At 41.3% G+C, this 21,433-nt stretch overlaps 1 protein-coding gene across 6 annotated transcripts in view; it reads right to left on the minus strand.

Moving 5' to 3' along the window:
* LOC127570431 (dyslexia-associated protein KIAA0319-like) overlaps window positions 1-21,433 on the minus strand; it is a 59,983-nt gene that overhangs the window by 16,944 nt on the left and 21,606 nt on the right. For all 6 annotated transcript variants that reach the window (XM_052016008.1, XM_052016011.1, XM_052016006.1 and 3 more), the window contains 8 exons: window positions 19,842-20,043; window positions 15,038-15,136; window positions 13,985-14,082; window positions 10,081-10,168; window positions 8,644-8,736; window positions 6,938-7,070; window positions 4,144-4,372; window positions 2,384-2,507 (listed from right to left, as the gene is read on the minus strand). In XM_052016008.1, the coding sequence (XP_051871968.1) occupies window positions 2,384-2,507; window positions 4,144-4,372; window positions 6,938-7,070; window positions 8,644-8,736; window positions 10,081-10,168; window positions 13,985-14,082; window positions 15,038-15,136; window positions 19,842-20,043 (1,066 nt within the window). The remainder of the gene's footprint in view (window positions 1-2,383; window positions 2,508-4,143; window positions 4,373-6,937; window positions 7,071-8,643; window positions 8,737-10,080; window positions 10,169-13,984; window positions 14,083-15,037; window positions 15,137-19,841; window positions 20,044-21,433) is intronic.

Consider the following 21,433-nt stretch of genomic DNA (forward strand, 5'->3'; position numbering starts at 1 on the left):
AAAAAATTTTAATATTATAGTCAGAATATTCCTCAAGAGTAGATTGACATTAGCAGTCTTTATTGACAGATCTGTATCAGTTTCTGACAATTTCTAAAAGGCCATGTGAAGGAAAAAGAAGAGTTTTCACCTCTAGCCAAGGACAACACAAAACAGACACAAACTTTATTAGGGCAAGTCAGAAATAATTCTCTTCAGCAGCTGCTCCAGCAACCAAATATGACCACATTGTCCTACATTATTCCCTCTTTGAAGATTACATTTGTTTGAAAGGTGTGCCCATTTCTGATTGTGAATGCAAGGCAAATGGGATATTGGATAAGCTTACTCCTTACAAAGCATTCACATAGCTGCACAACAGGTTGAGAAATAAATGTCTATAAATTAAACTAGGCCCAGGTAAGGAAAGGTTTGCAGTAAAGGAAATGTTTGGATTCAATATCACTAAGTGTGAGGTGATGCATTTTGGAAAGTCAAACCAGTGTAGGACTTGTACTATGAATGGTAGGGCACTAAAGGAACAGAGGGACCTAGGAGTACAAGTGCATAATAGGCATCACAGGTAAACAGGGTGGTGAAGGCAGCATTTAGCACACTGGCCTTCATCAGTCAGGGCCTTGAGTATAGGAGCTGGGACATTATGTTGCAGTTATGTAAGTCATTGGCAAGGCCATACTTGGAGTACTGTGTACAGTTTTGGTCAGCTTGTTATAGGAAAGATGTTGTTAAACTGGAAAGAGTGCAGAAAAGATTTACGAAGATGTTGCCAGGACTGGAGGGCCTGAGTTATAGGGAGAGGTTGGCCAGGCTAGGTCTTTATTCCTCGGAACATGGAAGAATGAGGGGTGACCTTACAGAAGTGTTTAAAGTTGTGAGAGGCATAGATAAGGTGGATGGTAACAGTCTTTTGCCCAGGGTAGGGGAGTCCAAAACTAGGGGGGGGGGGGCAGAGGTTTAGGGTGAGAGGGGAAAGATTTAGAAGGGGCCTGAGGGGCAACTTTTTCACGCTGAGGATGGTGAGTATATGGAATGAGTTGCCAGAGGAAGTAGTTGAGGCAGGTACAATAGTATCATTTAAGAAGCACTTGGATAGGTACATGGAGGGGAGGGGTTTAGAGGGATATGGACCGAACACAGGAAATTGCGACTAACTGAGTGGGCACCATGGTCGGCACGGACTGGTTGGGCTAAAGGGTCTGTATCCGTGCTGTATTACTCTATGACTCTCTCTCAGCTACTCTTTCAACACGATTTCCCGCAGCAAATGATACAGGGGTCAGGTGAAGAATGGCCGACGTTCTTCTCTGAACTTGCTGAACTACATTGGCTCCTAGTTCACCAACACCTGAAATTTTAAATTTTCAGTGTGTTCTGATCCCTCTGACTTTGCTTTTCGCTAGCTCTACAACTTCTCATATTCTACAAACCTTAACATTCTCTGACCATTAGTTCCAATCTCATGTGCATTCCCAACTTCCTGCACCCAAACTTAGGTAGCCCTGCCTTCAGTTGCCTCAGCCATAAACTCTGGAATTCCCGCCCTAAATCCCACTAACTGCTCTCCTTTGAGGTGCTACTTAAAATTACCCTTTGGCCAAGTGTTTCATCATCTGCCCAAATATCTCATGTGGCTTGAAATGTTGTTGCCATTGTTCATTGCCAACCATCTCCAAGGCTGACGGGGCAATGACATGAAATGACTGATGCAAGTAGACTAAGTAGCGATAATCATGTACAAGTATGATTGCATGAGCAAGTGAGAGAGCAGTAGAGGAGGTCATCAACAGAATGGTGCTGTATACGGTTTCACAGTGTCTAAATCATAGCAAGTCTGTAAGGAGCTGGCAGAGACCGCTGAGGCAACAGCTGTACCAACTGCATGGTGCACATTGCAGCATGTGGCATTAGTTTCCCAACTTTAATTAATCACTTTGGTTCCCTTGACTGCCTTCTATAGCAAAAATAAACCTGAGCCAGTGACGTGATTATAAAAATCCAAAATTGCTGGAAATACTCAGCAAGTTAGGCAGCATCTATGGAGAGAGAAATATTTTTGGCCTTTCAATGAAACTGGGAAAAGTTAAAAAGGAGACACATTTTAAGTTGCAGAGCACATTTGGAGAGATGGAGGTGAAGTGAATAAAACGGGTGTCATTGTTAAGATGGAGACCAGGAGACACAAGGCATGATAGTGCTGGGTTGAGAGAGGTCAATAATGGAATGCCTGGAGAAGATTTCAACAGTGGGAGATGAATGAAATCTGAGCAAGCTCTGTTACAGGCTGTTTTCTCAACAAATTAGTTTTCTGATCTCTGAGGTGGAATGGTTCTTCACTGGGTTCTGTCAGCTGCTAGAGTGGAATACTTCTTCATTGGGAACTCACCTGGCTGTACAATGACAGTGACCTCTGCTGAGGACTGCTGCCCAGCAGAGTCTGTGACAGTCAGCTGAAATGTGTAATCACCTTCCTGCATCGCTGATAACTGAAGGTAAGGACTCCGCACACCCTGAGAAAAAAGAATTGTGATTTATAAGCACAGGTTAATCCAACTCTGTTAACTGAAATTTAAAAATAGACAGCAATAAATACAATTAAAACCAATGATACACACAGCAACCTTTTCTGCTTTAGGAAATATGGGAAATTCAGCCCGTTCAGGCTTCACTGACAATTGTACCATCTCAGTTCTGGAATCATCCTTGTCAATCTTTTTTTGCCCCTTCTCATGTGCTTCTACAACTTTTTTTTTAAAATATGGAGACTAGAACTGAGTTATGAGGAGAGACCTGAATCACGGTGTTAGTTCAACCAGTGTAGAAAAGACAACGTGGAGGCTTTAAATGAGGTTTGTCAAATTACGAGGCATTTTGAAATAGTGAATAGGGAACCACTTTCCTCCATTTGAGGGATTTGTGGCAAGGTGTCAGCAATTTAAACTCATCACCAAATCAGTGAGGAGAAGTGGACCACAACTACTTTGTTTCAAGGAGGGATGGAGCCAGGGGCTATTCTATCTTTTAAAGTCAATATTTGAGGGGATAGTTTTGCAAGGAGATGGTGTCAGTAAGACTATTTTTCTGAAAATTTAAGAACTAAACCAGCCAACCTAAAAGGATTGGCTGAATTGCCTTAAATTCATAGAATTATACACCACGGAAACAGACCCTTCAACCCAACTCATCCATGACGACCAAGTAGTCTATCTAAACTCATCCCATTTGCCAGCGTTTGGCTTATAGCCCTCTAAACTTTCCTATTTCCATGTACCGGTACAAATTTCTTCTGAAACGGTGTAATTGTATCTGCCTCTACCACTTCCTCTGGCAACTCGTTCATATATCCACCACCCTCTATGTGAAGAATTTATCCCTCAGATCCCCTTTAAATCCTTCCCCTTTCACCTTAAACCCATGCCTTTTGTTTTACTCTCCGCTACTTAGCGAAAAGGACTGTGACTATCTACTGTATCTATGCCCCTCGTAATTTTCAAAACTTCAATAAGGTTACCCCTCAGCCTCCTTCACTCCAGGGAATGCAGCCCCAGCCTATCCAGTCTCTCCTTATAACTCAAGCCCTACAGTCCAGGCAATATCCTTGTGATATTTTTCCTGCAGCTTCTCTAGCTCAATCACATCCTTGTTGTCCACTGTAAACTTATATGGTCTTATGTAAACAGCAAGAGATAAGTTAAACAAAATGCTTCAGAAGAAAACACGGCTGTGCAATTTACTGAAAACTGTGCGCGATTTTATAATTGCATCTTGAATCAGTTAAATAAGTTCATCTGATCCTGAATGTCCACATATCCATGTTGCTGGATTACAACAGTGTCTACACTGAGTACTTTACTGCTAGTGAATCATTGAACAACATGGAAGCCCACCATTTTGTACATTAAGCATGTGCCAATCCAGTTATTTCCCCATATCTCTACAATTATCTATATTTTGAGAACTATATTTGAATCACAAGATGGCCATGAAATATTGGCTGCAGAATGAGACTGGGGCTGGGGGAAGGATGAGGTGGGAAGGAGGTTTGTGAGCATGGGTGGTGGGTTGGGATTGAGCATGTTCCAGCCCATTAAATGAAACCCATCAAAACAAATCAGGCTACATTACATAAGCATTGGTTGGACTGACCTGCATAGCAACTACCTTGCCCTTACTGTTAGGACCAAGCGACCACTCATAGCTTACGATCTTGTGATCATCTGTGCTCTGGTTTCCATTCAGCGTGATGTTATTACACGGCAGGGTTACCACTTGATTTGGACCAGCATTGGCAATGGGTGGATAATCCATCGGTTTACTGACAATAACTCTGGCAGTTGTTGAGTTCTCAACGCCATCTGAGTCAACTACAGTGAGTCTGGAAGACAAGGTTAGCAGAGATTACATCTCCATCTGGATGTTGGATTTGCTGTTAGTTTTCAAGAGCTATGTAGCCATTCTCTCCAAATGTGACTGGAGGAAATTTCTAGTGGGGCTTTGCTGGACTCAGCAATAGATCAGTTATTTTTGTACTGTATGTCAATATTTTGAGCATAATTAAGGATTCTACAGATTGCCCATGCAGTTGACGGTGGGAAAGATCACAATAGACATAAATTAATTGGTCAGGTGCTAAGAAAAGTGACAAATGGAATTCAATCTGGGGAGGTATGAGGTCATGTGCAAAGAGAGCAAACTAACCATGGGATTACACAATGAATGGTAGGATATAGAGAAGTTTAGAACACAGGGACCTCAGAGTCCACAAATCCCCAATGATAGCATAAAATGATTAAATGTAGATAAGGTGATTAAGCATGCACAAGGGATACTTTCCTATGTTAACTAAGCATGAAATACAGGAGTAGAGAGGTTATGCTGGACTTGGACAAGTTAAGTCCAAATTGGTACTGTTCACCAGAATGGTACAGGGAGGACAGGACTGTCCCTGAGAGGGCAGTAAGTAAAAAAAAACATTGCCAGGGCTGGCAAAAGAAGATTGTTCAGATGGTTTGGAAAAGAAAGAGGGGAAATTTAATTGAGGTGTATAAAATTACACAGAGTCTGGGTGGAGTGGGTATTTCCCCAAGCACAGAAGTCAATAACTGGAGAGCTTAGAGTTAGAGTCACTGGAAGGAAAATCAGAGTGGAGTAGAGAAGAATTACTTTCACTCCAAGAGAGGGAGCTCCAAAATTCACTGCTAGAAAAGCAACTGCAATCTTGGTATTTAAAATGTACTTGGAAAGGAACAGAATTTTACAATAAGAATTCAAACAGTAGGAAAGGACAGACAGGTAGGATAGGCTTTTTTGGTTACCATAGGCCAAATGGCCTTTTCTTTCCTACGACTCAGAGGTTTGTAGATTCCAAGTCTCAATGCAATGTTTGAGCTCACAGTGTACTTTGGTGTAATGAGGAAACTACATCATCAGCGATCAGACAAGGCACAAAACAAAAGAGATTGTAAACCAAATCCTCATCTGCCATTGAAGTATATTTTGGGACATTGGAAAGAAAAGCAAGGAGCTTGTGTGGTATCATGCCCAATAGTCATCTCATAACTAACACATCATATCATCATTCACCTTACAGTGACTCATGGAACCTTGCTATGCATGAAGTGGCTGCAGTGTGTTCCATTCTCATTCAAAAGCATTCATTGGCTGCGAAACACACAATCGCAAGTCACAAAAGGTGCAAACTAAATACAGGCTCTTTCTTTATTGGTGACACAACTTTTTCTGTTATGAGATACTTTCAATGTAATTGCCATGCACTCATGTGCATGATTGCACACAAATGCTGGAAACAATGCACAGAAATAGCTTTTATTTTATCTTTGGCTTTGTTAACTGAATCCTCCTTGCTGCATATGTCACAGATAATACCACAAAGCAACAGAAACTCTAGATTTCATTACTAATATGGAGACAAGATAATTCAGTAATATATTTAAAGGCTAGAGACATCACACAGTCAAATTATCCAAGTCTTTATCTGCCAGTCCATCTCCAATTCAATGGCACTTTCATTTTGTCTTCAATTCTTATCCCCTCACTCCCCCACCCTGTCCATGTCTCTCACACTTCTTAATCAATCTTGGGTTCAGCAAGGAGAGAGGAAGCAGCCAACATAATCAAAGACCCCACCCACCCTCGACATTTTTTCTCTCCCCCCACCCCCCCCAATAGGGCAGAAGATACAAAAGCCTGAAAGTACGTACCACCAGGCTCAAGGACAGCTTGTATACCACTGTCATGAAACTATTGAACAGTCCCCTTGTACGATAAGATGGACTCTTGACCTCACAATCTATTTCATTATGGCCTTGCACCTCATTGTCTGCCTGCACTGCACTTTCTCTGTACTTGTAACAGTTTATTCTGCATTCCGTTATTGCTTTTCCCTTGTACTAGCTCGACGTACAGATATGATAAAATTATCTGTATGGATGGCATGCAAAACAAAGTTTTTCACTGTACCTTGGTACATGTGACAATAATAAACCAATTTAATTTACCAATTTAATTTACCAATTTATCAACACCTCCACCTTTCACTGATTTCTGCAAACCATTCTCAGTCTGCACCTCTTCCTTCTGTTACATTCCTTAATCTCTGTCGACCTTGTATATTGGTATCACATATTTTAGAGCTCAAGGAGCATATCTTGAAGCAGAGCTATCAGTAACCGAAGCAGAAATAGAATATAGGACAAACTTCATTTGGGGCAATGTTAAAGGATACACAAATTCTGCAGTGTCCTCTGGTCAACTCCAACCTGACCAAGTAGTGCTCCCTGTATATTAATCACACAAACCAGTGCTTTGTGCTGTCCACGATCAGGGCATTGCTACTGATTTGGTAATAAAAGGGAATAAGTAAACATGCAAAACAAAACAATTAGCAGGAACAGATTCACTGAGCAATAGGGTATATTACCTAAATGTGTAGTTACCAGTAACTAGATTGGACAAATGCAGGATGGCAGTGTTTCCTGATGCCTTCTGTTCTCGCAGGGGGCCCTTAATCTCCTCCCAGCGGTAGCTCACGATCCTGTCATCGTCAGTACTTCCTAAAGGGAAAGATAACCCGTTTATCAAAATCCAATGGGCCAGTCCGTGAAGGCTGTATAAAGGAAAGAATGGTTTAAAACGTTTATAAATGACAATGGACTATGGCCATTTTGGTCTTAGGCCCCCAGCCACAAACTTCAGATGTCGCAAGCCTTGGTAGAGCCTGAGCATCAGCACGTATTTTCAAGACTGAAGTTTGTCCCACCTAGAGCTCGATTCAGAGGCTGGGTTCAGGATGACCGGTATCCACCGGCTCATTTGTGATGTGACCAGGGTGTGAAGGTGAGTTGGGAGGGGGGCGCGGGTAGTGGAGAGGCATCAGAATCCAGCTCTGATGGATTGTCAGGTGACGTGGTGTTAGATGTTACACAGCAAGATACTAAATTTTACAGGGAACTAGATGAGTTTATAAGGGGAGTTTGGGAGATGGAGTCCCAGCGAATTTAAAGGGAGCACAGGAAACAAAACCAAGTGAGCTGAACGATTGGGATTTCCAAAAATCCGGTTGGTAGATTAGCAGAGTTTTCTGCAGATGGTGTATGGCGGATGCACAGTGGGAGGGCAGTTTGAAGCTCTGGACTCGGGGGTTGGGGGGGGGGGGGGGGGCGAAGAAATTGCAGGAATAGTAGAGGGATAGTGGTGTGACAGATCCAAATGATGAGAGGGTATCAGTTCGGCATGCTTTGGAGGTAGGCCCACCAGTTGAAACTGACCTACCCACACAAGCGTCTTAGTCCAGCACTGGGTTAGAATGAATGGGTTGTCCCTGCAGTGATCAATAATCTTACTCATATGTCAATGTGCTCCAAGGTCCACCCCCTCCCCCTGCAATGCATTGAAAAATCCTACACGGACCTGACGCAGAAACCACATTAAGGCCAAGGGCAACTCGTGCCCATCCAAAATTTCAGGAGGGCACAATGCACCCCAGGAATGGTTATCATATTTTACTCCAGTTAAAAAAATTAGTCTTCAATCATGAGAAAACTGCAATATGCCACTGAATTTATTGTGATTGATTGAAGCTTCAGTAAGAACAAATAATATCATTCAATACAACTGCAGAAAGGACCAGTTAACAGAATGAGAAGAAAGTCAACTATATATTTCTTCTGAAAGATGCTCTTATACAATTTCTTAAAAGGTAACAAATTCCCAGAAAGAATTTTGCAAAAATTTTATAATTAATATTAGCTGTGCTTTAGTTGAAAGCTCTTCACAACTTAGTCAGAGAGCTGTGGTTCAAGTCCCACTCCAGAGACTTGAACACATTATCCCTGCTGGCATTTTAATGCAGCACTGTTGGGGAGACGGGCTTTCAAGTAAAATGTTACACTGATGCCAGCTGCATTCCTAGCAGGATGCAAAAGATCACAGAGTGCTCTTTGAAGTTCAGCTTGATGTTCTGGCCAACATTTCTCTTTCAGCACACAACCACAGGCACACAAAATACCAGATTATCTGGTATTTGTCTTTGTTACCAGCTTTTGCATTTCATACAACAGTGGTTACACTTCAACAGTGACTGCTTGTAGATGGTGTATACTTTATTCCTATGGTAGCATTACTTACGACTTCCATCGATAAATGTTGATATTGTAGGCAAGGACACTTCCTGTACCTCTGGTGAGACGATAGCTACTGGAGACTGATTGATACGTGTCGCTTTGTGGAAAGCAATGCAACATATTAGCACAAATCTCACGTTGACTGTATTATCAACATAGCAACAAGTGAAATAAAAAGACAGAGGCCCAACTTCACACCAGTGTGGTACTTGGTCCAGTACAAACTATTTCAGAGATCAATCTGCCAGGTTCTCTTAAAACCAGGTTTGATTAGGTGCCCCTGCTGATTGCATTTTATTCTCGGGGTTAGAAGTTCATGAGCTCAATGCCTCCACTGGTACTTGAACACAAAATCTAGGCTAGCGCTCCTGGGGAGTACGGAAGAATTGCAGCATCAGTGGAGATATCACTTCTCCTATTGAGTGTTAAACCCAAGGCCTCGTTGGCCTTTTTATGGAGGAAGGAAGCTTTGTTCAGTGCCTAAGTTAGAACTTATCTCTCATATGGCCTAACACATAGCTTTTGGGATGTTATTCTGCACAAATTGACACCCACATGTACCACATTGCAATTGCAATGGGACTTTTAAAATGCCATAACGCTCTTTGGGATGCATAAATCACGCAAGATGCTACTTAAATGCTGAGTCATGCTTTTCTTAATTATACTTCTGCCACATTCCCTGTAGAGAAATTGCCAAGAGTATTGCAAAGTCATAGAGGTTACTTCAAAATGGCAATCATCACATTTTGCATAAAAAATTGGTATTTGGGTACAACTAATCTAAATAAATGGTGGCAAAATGAACCCGCTGCAAAGCATCATTTACAATAACCTTGTTAACAAACTTCACTAAGGTGAAGATGGTAATAGCAAATGTAAAGTCATTTGGTTTGCCTCCAATATAAAAAGCTTCAGTGCAAAAGCTAACCTACTTATAAAACATATAATTTTATGCAAATAGAAGGTATCAATGGCCCAGGGAAGACAATATTATCCTTATTCCTTTAAACTCACAGTTAAGCTGTAATAAAAGTATTTAATGACTTGTTTTATCTGCATCAGCAAAACTGCTAGGACAAACTTAATTGTAAATCACAGCCCCATGTTGTCTGCAAGTAAGCATATTGTCAAATATCAGAAAAGAATTAGTGTGCACTGTCTGTCTGGCTACCAGCTCACCCATAACATATAAAGCTTCACTACAAACATAAGAGAGTGTTCTGGTTGATTACATTAATTTGAAGCACGTGCAAAAATTCTCTGCAGGAGGAAAATAAAAGATATTTATATTCTTTCTCACAACTTCCATGGTAAAGAACGAAAGACTAGAAAATGGATTCCATCACTACATTAAAATGCAGTTCATTTGGCCAAACTGAAAGGGGCCCAACAAAAACAGTTCCTCGTCTGACACTGATTGAGATTTATTATTTATTACCAGGCTCCACCGTGACGTTGACAAAGCTTTCTCCATAAGCACCATCTCCAGACACCGTGACTCTGAAAACATACAGGCCCTCTGACAACTGAAAGTTAAAACAGAATTGTACAGAATGTTACAGCAGAGCAATAAGTAAATTAGGCCTTATGGGAGTTTATGGTCCACAGGAATCTCCCCTCACCTTATTTCATAACAGCTCCTTCAATTTCTTTCTCTTCTACATATTTATTGAGTTTCCACTCAGATGTACCAATGCTAAATGTCTCAGTCATTTTACATTCTCAACACTGAGTAAAAGAATAAAATACCTTTGGGTGCTTCGTTTAACTAATCCCCATTTTCATGTTATGGCAGTCAATGTTTATCCATTTGCAAACACTGAAATCATGTGTTCAGAGGCTTTTGTGTCAATAAATTCTTCATCCATTCTTTTGAAAAAATTGAATTGTGTACAGTATGGGACAAACAGGAATTGCATTTAATAAAGATTTTCCATGATGAAGCAGTATAATTGCATATTTATAATTACTAGTAGACACTACAGCCCAAAAGTTACGAAATAAAATTGCTCTCTTCCACTACTGCCATTGACTTTCATAACAGTCAGGAAGTTCTGGAGCCCGGTATAAGCAAGCATGAATACAAAGGTCCCAAATTTCCTCACAACTGATCACTGAAATTGTTCTGTCTGTGTCCAACAATGCATTCTAAATGAATTCCAGTACTACAGCACCAACTTCCTGCAACTTTGCAGCAGCTTTATTGGGAAATATGCCTGTTGAAGCTGTACCACTCAGACTCAGCACAGCAGCTCCAATCACTTCAATGGAGGGGAACAATACAGAGAGTGTCTCAGGTAATTTGTAACTTTGCATTGTGTTAATTTAGATAGATTTCAGTGTTTCATACATTTTTTTCAAATTAAAAAAAAGGTAAATTGTTAAGGTATGTTTATTTTCTAATGTTTTTTTTGAAAGGGCCCAGCCCCAATTGTGCTTGACCTGGCCCTTGGCTCATATTCATCTCCCCCGTGACAAGAAATAGAAGCAGAAGTAGGCCATTTGACCTGCCGTGCCTGCTCCACCGTTCAATAAGATCATGGCTGATCTCTGACCTCACTGCCACATTCCTGCATTAACCCCATAGTCATAGAGTACTCCAGCACAGAAACAGGTCCTTCGGCCCATCTAGTCCATGCCACCTGATCTTCTGCCTAGTCCCATCTACCTACAACCGGACCATATCCCTCCAGACCCCTCCCATTCATGTACCTATCCAAACTTCTCTTAAATGTTACAATCAAACCCACATCTACCTCTTCACTGACAGTTCATTCCACACTTGCACCACCCTCTGAGTAAAGTTTCCCCTCTGAATCCCCTTATATATTTCAACTTTCACCTTAAACCTATGTCCACTAGTTCTAGCCTCACCCAACCTCAGGGGAAAAGCCTGCATGCATTCACCCTATCCAAACCCTTCATAATTTTGTATACCTCTATAAGATCTCCCCTCATTCTCCTGCGCTCCAGGGAATTAAGTCCTAACCTATTCAACTTTTCCCTATAACTCAGGTCCTCAACTCCTGGCAACATCCTCGTAAATTTTCTCTGCACTCTTTCAAGCTTATTGATATCTTTCCTGTAGGTAGGTGACCAGAGGGCAGGCACGGTAGTGTAGCAGTTAGCATAACGCTATTACAGTGCCAGCAACCCGGGTTCAATTCCAGCTGCTGTCTGTAAGGAGTTCGTACATTCTCCTCATGACTACGTGGGTTTCCTCCAAGTGCTCCGGTTTCCTCCTACATTCCAAAGATGTACGGGTTAGGAAGTTGTGGGCATGCTATGTTCTGTCCCCAGAGCACTCTACGCAAAAGATGCATTTCACTGTGTGTTTTGATGTACATGTGACCAATAAAGATATCTTAAATTCGGCCTCACCAACGTCTTGAACAACTTCAACATAACGTCCCCACTCCTGTACTCAATGTCCTGATTTATGAAGACCAAAGTGCCAAAAGATCTCTTTACCACCCTATCTACCCGTGACACCACTTTCAAGGAACTATGGATCTGTATTCCCAGGTCCCTTTGTTCTACCACACACCTCAGTGCCCTACCATTCACTGTGTAAGTCTTACCCTGGTTTGTCCTCCCAACGTGCATCACCTCACACTTGTCTGCATTAAATTCCATCATTTTCATAGCTGATAAAGATCACGCTGCAAGCTTTGATAGCCTTCCTCACTGTCCACTACACCCCCAATCTTGGTGTCATCCACAAATTTGCTGATGAGTTTACCACATTATCATCTAAATCATTAATATAGATGATAATCAACAATGGACCCAACACCGATCCCTGTGGCACACCACTAGTCACAGGCATCCAGTCAGAGAGACAACCATCTACTACCACTCTCTGCCTTCTCCCGCTGAGCCAATATTGAATTCAATTGGCTACTTCATCCTGAATACCAAGCGATTTAACCTTCTGGACCACCCTCCCATGCGGGACTTTGTCAAAGGCCTTGCTAAAGTCCCCGTAGACAACGTCCACTGCCTTTCCCTCATCGACCTTCTTGGTAAACTCCTCGAAAAACTCTATAAGATTGGTTAGACATGACCTACCATGCACAAAGCCATGTTGATTATCCCTAAACAGGCCCTGTCTATCCAAATACTTATAAAATCCTGTCCCTAAGAATAGCTTCCAATAATTTACCCACAACTGATGTCAGGCTCACTGGCCTAAAATTTCCCAGCTTATTCTTACAGCCTTTCTTGAACAATGGAATAACATTAGTTATCCTCCAGTCCTCTGGCACCTCACCCGTGGCTAAGGACGTTTTAAATATCTCTGCCAGGGCCCCTGCAATTTCTGCACTAGCCTACCACAAGGTCCGAGGGGACACTTTGTCAGGCCCTGGGGATTTATCCACCCCAATTCTCCTCAAGACAGCCAGTACCTCCTCTTCCATAATCCAGATACAGTCCATGACCTCATTACCTTTTTGCCTCAGTTCTATAGTCTCTGTGTCTGTCTCCAGAGTAAATATGGATACAAAAAATTCATTTATGATCTCCCCCATCTCTTTCGGCTCCAAGCAGAGATGACCAGGCTGATCTTCAAGAGGACCAATTTTGTCCCTTGCTACCCTTTTACTCTTAATATAGCTATAGAAGCCCTTGGGATTCTCTTTCACCTTGTCTGCAGAGTAACCTCGTGTCCTCTTTTTGCCCTCCTGATTTCTCTTAAATGTTCTCTTGCATTTCTTATACTCATCAAGCGCCTCATTTGATCCTAACTGTCTATACCTGATATATGCCTCCTTCTTTTTCTTCATCAGGGCCTCAATATCCCTGGATAACCAAGGTTCTCTAAACCTGCTAGCCTTGCCTTTTATTCTAACAGGATCATACAGTTTCTGTACTCTCAATATTTCACTTTTGAAAGCCTCCCACTTACCAACCATCTCTTTGCTGGAAAACAGCCTATCCCAATCCACGCCTGCCAGATCCCTTCTGATGCCATCAAAATTGGCCTTACTCCAATTTAGAATCTCAACCCGAGGACCAGTCTTAAAGTGATCCCCTACACACACTTCTGTCACCTGCCATCTCGTTCCCTAATAAGAGATCCAGTATCATGCTCTCTCTACATATTAAGGAAACTTTCCTGAATTCATTTGACAAACTCTATCCCATCTAATCCCTTTACAGTATGGGAGTCCCAGTCAATATGTGGAAAGTTAAAAGCAACTATCTGCTATCTCTCTACAAATCTATAGATTTTAAGAAATAGCAGTGACCTCACAAACTCACTAACCTTTGAAATATAAATTCTGCTCTCATCTTTACAGCTCCATTCTTTCTATTTGTATTATATTTGCTCCCTTTACCTGAGATAGCTTCAGTGTCCAAGAATCCTCGCCTTCCATTAAACCTTCAAAATCCACAGGATGATTCACTAAATTCCACTTATAACTGTAAGGTGATTCTGAAGAAAGAAAAATGAATGTCAACATACTTGTGAACACAAGAACTGACAGGTTACGCTAGAACTACGCAGAACACTGGTTAGGCCATTGCTTGATTTCTGTGGACAATTCTCGTCACCATATCAACCATTGCACTGGAGAGGATGCAGAGGAGATTTGTAAGGATATTGCCAGGACTGGAAAATTACAATTAAGGTTGGAAAATTGGATAGGTTGGGGTGGTTTTCTGTGGAACAGATGGGGCTGAGGAGAGACTTAATCGAAGTATATAAAGTTATAAGGGAGCCTAGAAGAGAGTAAATAAGGAGGTTAATTTCCTTCAGCAGAGGAGTCAGAAACCAAGGGCACAGATGAGCAATTGGTAGATGGGTTGGGGGGGGGGGGGGGTGGGTGGAGAAAAATTATTTATCCAAAGGATGGTGGGAGCAAATCTGGAACCCTCCACCTGAAAGGATGGCAGGGGAACACCCTTTGCATTTACAATTGCTTGGATGTGTACTTCACAAGCTGTCACCTGCAGGACAATGGACCCAGTGCTAGAAGGTGGGATGAGGCTGTGTCATTCTTTCTTGACCAGCATGGACACAATGGGCCAAATGAGCTCCTTCTGTGTTGCAGAATTTCTGTAATTCAGTGATTTCAATGATCCTCTCGCCTAATTGTGCCCAAACCATGTGCCGCTTGCATGTAATGTGTAGATGTACTGTAGATTTGAGAAACTTTTGGCTGCTTTGCCCATAAGCAATCAGGAAAATCTACACCATCATCTTAATCACCGGTTGTTTAAACTTGTTCTTATTCATCAGCTGCTCTGGCAGGTGATGCATGCATCTTTCCTCTGGTTAAATAACACACAAATAGGAACAAGCGCAGACATACACGAGCCATCGCTCACAGAAGAAGTGTTAACTATTCCTTGTGTACTGTCTAATCTTATCCTAATGCAAGCCTCACCTGCAGATGGAGCGGGGAGTACAAAGGTGTTCAGTTCCACAGAATTTTTGGGTTGAGTGATCACTACATTAGTTCCAGCTGATACAATCAGTTCCTTCACTACGAGAGAAGGGGAAAACAAGAATTATAACACGCTCAACAAAACAAACCAATAAAAATGACAACCATCAACTTTTACTACATTTGCTTAATAGCCTTACCTATCGAAGAAAATATCTTTGAATCAGCAGCTATTAAATTTTGCAGAAACTTAATTCTCCAAGTAATTGCTTTTGGCCAAATTTAAACACAGAACAGGAAGATAATCTGGACATAAATTGACTTGAATTTGTATACTGCTTTGTATAACTTCAGTGTGCTTTATGGCCAGTGAAGTACTTTTGATCTAAATCAAGAAATGTAGCAGGCATCATGTGAATAATCAGATGCAGCAAATTAATTATTTTAGCCAAGCTGTTTGAGGAATAATTGTTGGCCAGGACACTTGGGAGAACTCCACTGATCTTCAAACTAAAATGAAAGGCTTCATGGGAAAGGCTGAGCTGTTTGGAAAGCGGCACAGCTAATAGAGCTGCTGTCTCCAGTGACCTGGGTTCAATCCTGACCTCCAGCTCTGTCTATGTGGAGTTTGCACGTTCTTCCTGTGACTGCATGGGTTTCCCCTGGGTGCTCCAGTTTCCTCCCACATCCTAAAGACGTGCAAGATGGTAAGTTTATTGGTCACGGTAAATTGCCCCTGGTGGTGATTGATAGAATCTAAGGGGGAATTGATGGGAATGTGGAGGGAATAAAATAGGATTAGTGTAATATGGATGCTTGATGTTTGACATGGACTCAATGGGCAGAAGGGCCTATTTCCACGGTGTATGATCTGTGACTCTAAGAAGCTCAAGAAGTTTTGTTTAAAAGCTTTGCTTAAACACTGGTATACAACAAATAAATTGAAAACAACTAAAAGTAATATTCTGAAATATAGAGTTTGATTGATGGCATCCTTCAGTTTTCAACTTTTAAAGAAAATCCAATGCAGTTTAAAAATAGAAAAAAAACTGTATTAGGCACAGTTTATTAGACTGTACATACTTTAAAGCTAACAATTGTGGATTTCCAAAAGATAAAATCTACTTGGCTGAAAAGTACCTTGGAATTTACCAAACTTATGCAAAGCCAATATAAATGTAAATGCTTTCTTTGTGAAAATGAAATGCTTCAATAATTTTCACTCTGATTCAGTTTGTGTAGTATAATTTTCTGTAATAGTAAACACTTGAAACAATGTTGGGTACAGTGGTTAAGCTCTTAGAACAATGGTCTATGAATAATCAGTGAATAAAAAACAAATTAGTGTAAATAATGGTGATTATGCAACTACCAGATTGTCATAAAAACCCATCTGGGGAAATCTGCTGCCCTAGTTCCAGACCTACATCATGTTACTAACACAAAACTCCCCTTTGAAAAGGCTTAACAAGCCATTCAACATCATAACAGCCATGTTAAAACACAAAAAGAATAAGACCTAATTTGCCAATAAGACCTAATCCACCATTGCCCAAGCACCAAATTCAGATACCACAAAGTTCTAGCACAGTACTCCTCACGAGAATTTTGGGAACTGGCATCTAAATTGGGAAATCTAGACTTGAATGGTTGGACAACTCCTACAAATAGATATCTAACAGTGCGAGATGGCTTCAAAACCATCTACAACATCAAAGGTGGTGTAGTCCAGCACATGTACTGGAGGCAATGCTGAAACATTCGCCACAATGTTCAGCAGAAGTGCTGAGTAGATGATCCACCTCAGTTTCCTCACGAGATCCCCACCATCACAGAAAACGGTCATGAGACTATTTGAATCACTCCACATTATATCGAGAAATGAATGAGAGCACTGGATACACTGCAAGCGATAGGGCCAGAAAATATCCCACCCCAGTAGTACAAGACCTGCGCTTTAGAACCAGCTGCACTTCTATCCAAGCTGTTTCAATACTGTTACAACACTGGCACCTACCCAAAAACATGGAAAATTGCTCGATATGTCCTGTTCAAATTAACTTAGCTAATTACTGCTTAATCAAATCAGTTTACTCTCATTCACCAGTAAAGTGGTGCAAAGAGTCATGAACAGTGGCTGTTACATACCAAGAACCTCCAAGGACCACTCAGCTCCAGATATCAAAACAGTCTTGGTCCAAACATAGAGCAAAGAGCTGAATTCCAGGGGTGAGAGGAGAGTGATCTCAAGTGCAGTCAAGGCAACATTTGATCAACAATAACATTGAGGACCCAAAGATGCAAGTAAGCCAGTACTGACCAGAATGGTGTATCAGGAAGAAAGTGGCCAAAATTATGTTTCCAGTATGACCATGTAAGACTTCAGCTCTATTGGTAGGAAATTTAAGCTACTTTCTCTCCTGCAAGCAGTCCTGGTAAAACTGAAGTCAATGAGCATCAAGGGCAAAACATAATTATGGCTGGAGTCATACGTTACACATACTTTATTTTATCTGAGTTCCATCACTCCAGCGCCAGAACGTCAGTGTGGGAGTTCATCGGTCCAACCAACCTCGGCTGATCCATCAGTGATCTACCTTCCATAGTAATTGCAGAAGTGAGGATGTTCACCAATGACTTCACAGTGTTAAATTCCATTTGTGATCATCAGCAAACAAAGCAGTCCATGCCTACGCACAGCAAGATCACAGGCACATACACACATGGGCTGATAAGTGGCAAGAAATATTCAGGCTACATAAGAGAGTCTAACCACCTACCTTTGCTATTGCAGTGGCATTAACATCACAGAGCTCTCCAACATCAACATCTGGGGTAAACATTGAAGAGTAACTCAACTGGACCAGCCACATTAATACTGTGGCTGCAATAAAGGATCAGTGATTGACTCCCAAAGCACAAGGCAAAAGAGTGTGATTGAACACTCTCCACTTGCCTGGATGAATGCAGATCCAACAACAATCAAAGAGGTTCATGACATCCAGGACAAAACACTTGACTGCCCCCACCCCACATCGACAACCCTAAACATTCACTCCCTCCACCACCAATGCATAGTAGCTGAAACTGAAATATGTTGAAATTGAAAGCTGAAATATGTAATTAAAAAAATGCATCTAAAAATGTATTTCAGTTTCTCGCCCAGGCTACACCAACATTCCCTCTTACATCTGCAAACTCTAGTACCAGTAGAGACAAAGTCAGCAGCACATGAAAACACTAGGTGAAAACACACCTCAGGTTCCCCTCTAAGTCGCACAGCATCCTGACCTTAAAAGTACACCCCTCTTCCTTCATTACCACTGAATCTAAATCCTGCATCTCCCTCCATAACGGCATAGTGGAAGCATCTTCACTATAAGGACTGGAGCAGTTCAAGGTGGTGGCTTAACTCCATCTCCTCAAGGGCAATTAAGGATAAGGAGTAAATGCTGTTCTTGCCAGAACCACCCATGTCCTAAAAATGTTTAAAATTATTGTCCAACAGTAAAAATCTCAATTGGTGGAAGGCATTTTCAGCTCTGAATCAGAAGGTTCCAGGTTCCAGAGGCGCTCCAGAGACTTAAGCATAAAGACCTAGGCTGATACTTCACTACCTTGATTCACTTGGTGATCTTTCAACAAAATTACATGAAGACCTGCCTTTAAATGGCGGATTTCTGAGAAACTAATACGAGAGAGTTGTTAACAAAAAAAAAGGAAAAAAAAATCTATGTCCAAATGGTCAAGGCGAAGGGTCTTTCACACAGAGGTCTGAAACTTGGCTAGCTGTGCTTTTGCATAAATGATCTATTATTCATAGCTTTAGGATCTGGTATACCTTTGTCCAGGCAAAGTGCGAGTATATTGTACTCTTCCTGTGATTAGCTTTCTTGCAACCTGTACTATACACATCTTTCTGACAGTATTTTGCGACCACAGTTACGTAGTTGGTAAAGGAATGGCAATGGGTTTGGGGCATACCAAGATGTGTCAAGTCTCTGCAAGCTTACATCGTAGGTTTTCTAGAATTCCTTCCCTGTACCTTCTCTAAATCTATCTCCCCTCCCTTATGATACCCCTTAAAACTTATTATTTGCCCTAATATTTACTTATATGGATCAGCATATCTTGAGTCATTTTACTGTACATAAGTTGATACATAAATACGCTAAATATTTCCAGTATCCCAAACATTTCTATCTGCAAGTAACCTCAATTAACTTCAAAAATTCAAATGACATTCACTCTAGCTTGGATCTCATGGTTCTACCAATTGTTTTAAAAAAACTGCAACCATTAACAGAGCAAGCTAAAAGAGAGATTTAATGGTGCTCAAAATTATGTAAACTTGCCATGGGCAGGAGTACCAGTGATTGGAAAGTACAAATTTAAGATAACAGGGAAAAAAAGAACTCGAAGGTCAATGATACTAAGTAGCGAGTTGTTCTGATCTAGAAGTAACGGGCTGAATGTGCAATCAAAGCAGACTCAAATATGAAATTTCAAAAGGAAATGAGATGTATACTTGAAAAGGAAAATAATAGCAAGTCTATGAGCAGGGAGGGGAAGTAGACTAATTGGATAGTTCTTTTAAACAGCATGCAGAGGAAGATGAGCTGAATGACCTTATCTGCTGCAAGCTCTAGGAGTCTTGTAACTTGCTGATAGGTTTTCACCTTTCCATATTCCACAGCATTTGCAAGCAAACAAAAGGTATAACTTGTGTTGAACAGAGGGCAATACAAACTCCACATCACATTAAAATGTCTTTTATGGCTGAATTAGAAAATTACTGGAGTACCTTGCTGCTTAGCTACTGCAGACACCGTTGGTAACTCTGTGACAGCAGACTGTGAAGCCAGCAAATGATCAGATAAGGGAGTTATAACTTGGGCACCTTCTCTGGGCCTCTCCTGGTGTGTGGCTACAGAGCCATTGCTTCCCAAATCAGGAATCGCAGTGATTGGTTTGGGAAGTGATGAATTTGAAGGAAAGACATCTTCCTGGTAAAAGAAACAAAAAGTACAAATTGCTTATGGAGAACATTAAAAACAAAGTAATGGCTTCTTGCTGAAAAATAAACAGGATCATAGAAAACAGCTTTTGAGGATTATTACTGCACTTGTGAAATACTTTTCTGGTTCCTTCTGCACTGGTATTGCATTGCGAGATAAATAACCATGAATGCTCTTTAGTGATCTCATTTGGTACATGCTGCTCTGCTGCTCCCCCTAGCGAATGCGACAGGCAACGAGTCATTCAACAGAGAGACCATAAAGCAGTGCAGGTGTGTTGATATCTGTGCAGAGCTCACACCAAACGTTGCAGGCCATCACATCCCGAGTGAACCCTTCCAATTTGCCTGCATCCTTTCCAGAGTACAGAAGAGGTCCGAGTCCAGATGACCAACTGTTTCCATGGTAACTGAATACCTTGGTCATTCCTCATCCTCTGCGGCAGTACTTAACACAATTAACCAGCCCATTCTTCTCCACTAGTGCTTCTGCTCCTTGTGATAACCCTTGCATAGTTTCACTCCAAGCTACCAGAACACAGCCAAAATTCTTCCAACAATTTCATCTCTTCCCTGCATCCCGCTAAAATTGCAGGATAGCCTTTGGTGGGGCTGAGGGTATGGTTCTCTTTTCATCCAGGTGTAACATTTTGGTAATGATATTTTCAGGTCTAGGATAGCTTTCACGTAGTAACCAACCCTTACTCTACATGCCTTTCTTGACTTCTTCTGTACTGCTGGGCAGCAATATCCCAATATCAGAACTTGTATGCTTCACAACCTCCTTAAGCTCAAAACCCAGCTGATGGAAACCAGTGTATCTTTAACCCTTTGTAACTTACAACCATTCCTAACTCCTAAATATAATCTTCATCTCAATGATCATCAACATCGCCTGTTTCCATCTTTGTAAAACTGCCTCTTTCCGCACACTTAACATTTGAAAGATGCCATTATCATTTCCAGTCTCCTAACACACTTCTCCATAACCTCAAACTTGACTGATGCTCGATTGCTTATATCTTGCCTCAGTCTAAATTGCACTCACTGATCACCTCCATCTTCACTGAATGACACTGACTCTCTTTTCCCAATAATCCAATAGAAAACTCTTGCCCCATCTCCTGTTAGTGATCTCCCCCAGACATACAGTATATTCCTTCTTAGCTCGTTGCTACATGGTACATACATAAGCAACAGTTGCTTTGAGGAGATCTCATTAAATAGCCAGCTCTCACAGAACCATATCCCACCTCTGTTGGGAGAAGGGGGGGGGGGGGGGGGGGAAAAAGAAAAAAAATTCTAGCAGCAACAAATTAAAGACTGCCTGACACTTTGGTCTATTTTGATGGACATCAATCAGAATGAAAATCTTAAAA

This window comes from Pristis pectinata, chromosome 5 (assembly GCF_009764475.1).
Source record: "Pristis pectinata isolate sPriPec2 chromosome 5, sPriPec2.1.pri, whole genome shotgun sequence".
Lineage (NCBI taxonomy): Eukaryota > Metazoa > Chordata > Chondrichthyes > Rhinopristiformes > Pristidae > Pristis > Pristis pectinata.